This window comes from Rosa chinensis, chromosome 2 (assembly GCF_002994745.2).
Source record: "Rosa chinensis cultivar Old Blush chromosome 2, RchiOBHm-V2, whole genome shotgun sequence".
In the NCBI taxonomy this organism is placed as follows: Eukaryota; Viridiplantae; Streptophyta; class Magnoliopsida; order Rosales; family Rosaceae; genus Rosa; species Rosa chinensis.
The window spans coordinates 39,242,993-39,250,272 of record NC_037089.1 but is presented as its reverse complement, the minus strand read 5'-3'; the positions used below and the strand labels follow the sequence as shown (position 1 = coordinate 39,250,272).

General features: G+C 32.2%; 1 protein-coding gene across 1 annotated transcript; it reads right to left on the bottom strand.

The window, feature by feature from the left end:
- Nucleotides 1-1,488: 1,488 nt before the first annotated feature.
- On the bottom strand, nt 1,489-6,004 carry LOC112184854. The gene is made up of 7 exons (XM_024323081.2): nt 5,809-6,004; nt 3,341-3,421; nt 3,159-3,206; nt 2,268-2,459; nt 1,980-2,159; nt 1,847-1,897; nt 1,489-1,759 (listed from the first exon to the last, which is right to left on the bottom strand). Exons 4-7 carry the CDS (start codon nt 2,455-2,457, stop codon nt 1,614-1,616), a joined length of 567 nt encoding a protein of 188 aa, XP_024178849.1. The 5' UTR covers nt 2,458-2,459; nt 3,159-3,206; nt 3,341-3,421; nt 5,809-6,004; the 3' UTR covers nt 1,489-1,613.
- Between the last annotated feature and the right edge of the window lie 1,276 nt (nt 6,005-7,280).

The following is a 7,280-nucleotide window of genomic DNA, read 5'->3' as shown; positions in this document are numbered from 1 at the left end:
TTTGCTTCAAATCTAATATTTGTGTTGTATGCTTTTGGAAAAAATTTAGAACATCTTCCATCTCGCATGCAAGGAGATTTTGAATTTATTTGTCCGCAAGGTCCATGAATCATGAATTCACTAACTATTTTAAAAAGTTCGGGATTAACTTTTTTGTCTGGTAATTCTGCTGAAATAATAGAATCTATATCAGTAGCTGTATAACATTTGTAGTTTCTTTTCAACCAAAATAGCATATGGACATGAGGTAGTCCTCTTTTCTGAAACTCTATTGTGCAAACATCTGCATTAAAAATAAATAAATAAACAAATAAAAGGTTAGATGCAGTAAAATAAAATAAAAAAAAGAATAAAGTAGAATGATTTTTGAACAATTACCTGCTTCAATTTTTCCAAAAGGCTCTCCAGATTTAACATAAGCAATCATATCTTGCAATTTCATTTTAAAAATTCTTGAAATTATATCAGGCCTATCTTCTGGTTTATATCCAGGTATGTTTTCAAAGTATCTCACTATTTCGGGCCATTTAACATTGCAAGTAAAAGTTATAAATAGATCAGGATTGCCGTATTGTCTACAAATTGCCATGGCATCTTGATAATTATTTATCATATATCTAGGACTTCCATTATCGGAGCTTGGCAAAATAACTTTTTGTCCTAGATCACGACCGTCATTAATTCCAGTTGAAGCAACATTGCAAATATTTTTGTAAACTTCACTTCTGAAATTTTGTTGATTATTTCTAATCCAGTTCAAACGGTCTTCTTCAACAGTTGCATAAGAGTCAACTAAAAATTGTTGGAACAATCGCCCACCTTTTAATAAAGTGTTTTCTTCATTATTTCTATCTTGAATTTGATATGCAATATAACTACACATTGATATTCTCTCTCTTTTTTGTTTGTGATTTGCTGTATTTTGTTGCATTGGAATATCATGTTTATATCCATCTTCACCATATGGAAAAAGAATTGGATATTGTAATGACATGTACTTGGGATGTATTCTAGAAATCCGTTGTAATCTCCCATCATTGGATTCAACAATTATGTCTTTATTTGAGTTAAACTCTCCAATGTCACCGACAATTAAACCTCCAATTTCTTCATTTGTTGGCTCTTCATATTGTTTGCTATCAGTTGGTCGGCGACTGAGCATAGTCATATTGAATGAAGGCAAAGAACGATGTTCATATTTATCTCTAGCCATTCGATAAATTTGTACCAACTCATTAGTTTGATCAAACATCGTAATAAGTCCTTGCACAATCTCTGGTTTGATGTTTTCATTTTCATGAGTAGGATCAATAACATTGATATGATTTGAAACCTCATTTTTTGTATCATATACATATAATTGTGCATACTTAGGACATTCACCATCAGGAGGTAAGATAGATCCCATTAAATGATGTACCTGACCACTTATTTTGAAAACATAAGGACCTGATCCATTATTTCTACTTCGATCAATTGTTGCTCCCATTGATGTAAAAGAGAACATTGAATTATAAACTCTAATATTCTGTCTAAATAATGTACTTTCTGGAACATTTTGTGGATCTAAAATTTTCTGAAGAAAACTTGGTGCTGGATTGGATTGTTGAAGTTTAACTTGTCCATTTGCAACAATTGGTATAAATGAGATGTTGCTTTTTAGACAGTTGTTTGTTTGCTTCTTCTGACCAAAAACATGCGCTGCAATGATTACATGTGAAAACATTGTCACCCAAATCCTTATAGCTTAGATTCGATTCTGCAATTGTAATTAGATGTCATTGAATAATTTATGTCTAAAATTTTTCAAAGCAAATGGAAAAATGTGAAATAAATAATTTATAACCTTGTTTGCTTCTTTGATACAACGCCTGACCGAAAGTAGATGAGCCCTCGACTGTATCCAAATTAGAAAAAAGTTGCTTATAATATCAGTAAGATAAAATAATTTTATAAATATGAATAGAAATAAATTTTACCCATTGCACTTGTAGTGTCATTGTCTGAATTTATAGCAGCAAACAAATCTTGATTTCCAGTAACACCTTGGTTTGCAGCTATATTAACATTTTGTTGATTATTTCTAACTTGTTTGTCGTCATGTCCCAATCTGCCTACATTTTTCAAAACCCGTTTTCTTTTTGTTGTTGGCTGCACCACTGCATGTAAACAGAATTTACACAACGTAAATGCAAATTATATTGAATTTTGAAGTGGAATATAAATTTGGTTCAAACTATTGATGTAAAGTAACAATTTCTAATTACTTGTTCTGTCTTCATGAGAAAAAGGGCTTTCAGCTATAGAGGCAACAAAAGTTTGATCATTGCTCATTTCTCGCATATCTCCCCGAGTTGATAAACTTTTATCATGACTTTCAGCACAGTATAAATTAGCAGCACTGCAATCTCCTTCTAAGAACCTTTTTTTCCTTGTCGCCCGGGTCTTCGGAGCCATAACTGTATTTAAAATTTTTACACATTTTAGTACTGCTAAATGCTAATATGTACTCATACGTAAAGTTAATTTTGTTGATTGCATTATACATACTGTTCAGATGTACTGATAAGTAAAAACAGATTTTCCATTAGATTACACACAAAATATTACACTTACGGAACATAAGAAAAAAAAAATCAAAGCAATGAAGACCTCAAAAATCATGAAGATTATTGATTCTGGCCACAATTTTGAAACTGTGAGATGTAGACAGAACCAACGAAAAGCAAGAACTATTTACACTTTTAATAGGTATTCAAGTAACCATAGTCAGAAACTAAATAAATCAGATATCTCTAAAACTATCATATATCTAACAAACCGAAATTCCAAACCATATAAACATGCTGAACATAAAGGAAATAGTTTCAAACATGCTACAATTTGAGGCTTTGACAGTCATTTAGCAACCAATTAAGCATAAATCATTAAAAAAATAAAAAAAATAAAAAATCAACAAACTCTAGAAAGAATATTTAATCAACAAACTGTTAAAGCAGAATCATATGCTATAAGCGAAACATATTAGATTAAAAACATTATTTTCACCAAATAAAATCTTATGCTTAGTTTTAAAGGTACAACAATAACAAACATTCAACCTCAATTACTTATAACTCCAAAAATTGCTAACCAAAAAAGTTTAAATATGAGATTACCTGAATCCAAACCACTTGACGAATTCGACAGCACACTGTTATGAGCATCTACAAAATGGGAAACCAATATATAAAGAATTTGACATTATCATGTGTATATAAGTGTGATAAAGTAAACATAAAAGAAAATAACGAAGATAATGCACACAACCAAAATCAGTAACTGATATAATAAAACTCACCTAAATCACAATAACAGATGAAGATAGCACTAAACAACAGACAACAGAACAGTGGCGCCAAAACAACCAGTAAAATAGAATCTGCAAAAATCAAACAAAAGAACAATAAAATCCTCAAAACTAATCATAAAACTACCAAAACTAATTAAACATTGCTTCTAAATTGCTAGTAGCTTGATGAAGCAGGTTATCAGCAACCTAAGACGAAAGTAGCAGATCATTAATATTTTCAACAGTTTTGGGTTCAGGAATGAAGGCTCATAGTTTAGACTTCATTAACGCATTTGAAAAGGTCGAAAAAAAATTAAACGAAGCAAAATACAACCTATGTAAAAAAATAAGAAATAAACTACTTGACGACTTGTTACCAGAATACTTGTTCCTTCTATATACTCTCTCAATCCCAAAATGAATGTTCAAAGAATTCTGAACATAATGAAAGCTAAAGTGTGAGACCATATTATCTGACAGTTAAGAAAATAAACATGCACTCATCTTTCAGCATTCTTATAATTGGGAGTGACCATCTCTTATTAAGATGCATTAAAACTATCAAGATTGCAGCAAAGAACACACTTGCATTTGACGTCACAAAAATGCATCTTGTGAAAAATTTAAATTAAAAATGTAATTTGCACCTTGCATAATCCCAGTGTGAGCAACTAATTTTGCAAGCAACAGTAAAATCTCTTTTTTTCTTTTCTTTAGTGCTTAGTCCTTTTTTTTTTTTTCAATTTATAGCAAAAGTATGTTTCGATTTAAAAAAAAAAGTATAGCTCAATGTAAGCAATAAACTGAATAAAGACACATATAAACCATCAAAAGCCTCTTTAATCATGTTCACATCATTCAAAAATAGCATGTTGTTAATTGTACTAAAATTAAGCACCCTATTCAATACAAAGCATATAGATAAAAGATCTAAAGACTCTAGACGCGCTTGATTCAAGATTGCAGGGAGTCCATATGTGAATTTATAAAAAACAAAGACACAGGTCAGATTTAAGTTGTGCAGCACAAACACAAGAAAGCAAAACAGCATAACCAAAGCCTCACTCTTTATGATCAAATACTCAATTTTGAAGAAGGTAAATACGACATGTTCATAGGAATAGAATATAAATGAAAAAAAAAATAATGGACCTGGAAGTATCAAGAAATCATAGATATACATCCAGCAGTATAAATCTTCTCCTCAAACGAAGTACTATTTCTGTTGCTGCTCTTCTGGAGCAGAGCAAACAATTTCACCAATCTTATAAATGTTCTTAAAGAAATTATAAACAAAACCACTAATCTTTAACCCAATTTCAACAACCAAAACCAAATTGCTCACCTTTTAATGGTATTAATAAAGCCGCAGGAATACATATCTTTGAAAGTAACTAATCACAATACAAAAGTAAAAAAGTAAATCATCCTGGAGTCAACCTAGTAATCAAGCCAAACACAGTCCAACTAACTTCTACTATTGTAATGTGAATGCAAAGTAATGAAGAGAGAGAGAATAGAGTATTACCCAACAAAAGTGTAAATAGTACAACCAAGCTTTAATAATTTGACAATTCATTGAGTTCTAGAAACTCTTTAACTGATTCTACATGTAGTTGTCTAAGACTATATCCGAAATCTTACGCAAAAGACTCTCGATCTATCTTCATGGACAGAACCGTAGTTTCAATCATCTTCATAATATTCTTTTGACTTTAAGAGCAATATTTGGCTTTAATACGTGTTCTTGTCACAAAAAAAAAAAAAAAAAAACAACAACTCCAAAGATTGAAACAGATTCCTTAAGTTGCTATAAATCAATTGGAATTTATCTAACTTTGAAGACAAATGATGCCCAAAACAATCTCAGCTATGATAATCACCACCCAAAAGGAGGTTTAGCCTCAATGAGTACAAACAAATAAAGGTAACTATTGACAACTCCATCTTATCGATCTGTAGGCACACATCCAAAAATAGCTCTATCAAAGCATGTTTCTTTTTGCCAATGCTCTTAGTGCACATATTGTTGCCAGTAGAGTGAATTGTCATTAGGAATTGGCACATAGTCTTCCAGAACAGAAAAGGACCAATGTTAATTCAAACCCAGAAAAAATAAACAGATCAAACAGAGGTTACAGAGCACGAATTTGCTTTCCTTTGCAACACATACTTTTTAATAACGTCCCTAAACAGTAATATGCGTATAAACCCAAAAATCTAAACCTGTAAATTCAAATACAGTATAACTTTTGATACTCAAGAACTATCATTCTATCAAAACGCTCAATTTCCTCAACACAACAATGGACAAACTGATTCAAAGCCTCACTCTTTATGATTAAGTATTTAATTTTGAAGCATCCAATCCTTGACCCATCAAATACACGACTCATATAGAATTTCAATCAGAAAATTTGAGATCAAAAAAAGAAAAACAAGAAGAAGAAACCAACAGATTAGATTTTCACAAATACCTTCCACTCTCTCTCTCTCTCCTCCTTCTGCCGCTCTCTCTCTCTCTCTCCTCCTTCCTTTCCTTCTTCCCCTGTCCACAAATACCCACCAACGTTTTATCACTGATTCACTATTGACCTTGTAAGAGTTGATGTCGGTGTAGATAGGAAGCAAGGACCTGACACTTATGCTTATCCACCCAGCAAGAATGGCAAAGATGCAAATTATTACAAAATAAGGACAGAACCGTAGTTTCACATCTGCTCGGCTGGAGCCCCTACTGTTACTCGGCTTAGTAACAGTACCCCATTCCACCAACTTTAGTATATAGTATAATACCACTCAATATAAATCCCAACAAAATGGAGTAGCAGAAAGGAAGAGTAGAACATTTCTAAATATGGTTAGGAGTATGATATGCATTAGTGGTTTCACCTAAATTTTATGGGGTGAAACCTTAAAGACTGCAAATTATATTTGCAATAGAGCATGCAATAAAGCTGTAGAAAAGACACCATTTGAGACTTGGTGTGGTAGGCAGCCAAGTTTGCATCACTGCCATGTGTGGGGATGCAAAGCTGAGGCAAAAGTGCCAAGTGCATTGACACTGAAACTTAAGTCAAAAACAGTTAGTTGTAACTTCATTAGATATTGTGAAAAGTCTAAAGGTTTCAGATTTTATGCAGCTCATCACACTCCTAGGATTTTTGAGACAAATCAAGCAAAATTCCTAGATGACGTAGCGTGTAACTCAATCTTTGAAGATCTTTCTTTAGATTTTGAAGAAATCACAAGTGATGAAACTTTAGTACAATATCTACCCTTAATGCAAAACCAAACTACAACTGTTGAATTCACAAAAACTATAGCTTTAGATCAAAACACACCTTTTTCAGTAACTGAAGTACCACAAAACATATAGCAGCAGCTAAACAAATAGCAGAATTACCCCAAAACATAGATTTAGACCAAAATCTAGATTTGCAGCAAAATGCAGTACTTGAACCCCAAATTAGAAAATCTCAAAGACAAAGAAAACCTACTTATCATGAAAACAGTGATTATTTTGTGTATCTACAAGAAATTGATGATATTCTTGCAGAGAATAATGATTCAACAACCTACAAGCAAGCTGTTGGAAGTCTAAATTTAGAACAATGGCAATTGGCTATGGAAGCAGAGCTAGATTCCATGAGTTAAAATTCAGTGTGGGAGTTGGTCAATCCAGATCCAAAACACAAAGCTATAGGTTGTAAGTGGGTGTTCAAGACCAAAAAAAGATAAAAATGGAAACATTGAATGACATAAAGCTAGGCTTGTAGCTAAAGATTTCACACAAAAGGAAGAAATAGATTATACAAAAACCTTCTCTCCAGTCTCCACTAAAGACGTACTCTTTTAGAATCATAATGGCCCTAGTAGCACATTTTGATATTGAACTACATCAAATGGATGTAAAAACTGCATTCCTAAATGGAGAATTAGAAGAAAC

What these genes read in the sequence shown, in the direction of transcription:
- LOC112184854 (XM_024323081.2), bottom strand. Translation starts at nt 2,457, where the DNA reads ATGGCTCCGAAGACCCGGGCGACAAGGAAAAAAAGGTTCTTAGAAGGA. An exon ending in TTCTCATGAAGACAGAACAA is followed by an intron (nt 2,160 to 2,267) that starts GTAATTAGAAAT and finishes GTTTACATGCAG; the next exon opens with TGGTGCAGCCAACAACAAAA. An exon ending in TGACACTACAAGTGCAATGG is followed by an intron (nt 1,898 to 1,979) that starts GTAAAATTTATT and finishes ATTTGGATACAG; the next exon opens with TCGAGGGCTCATCTACTTTC.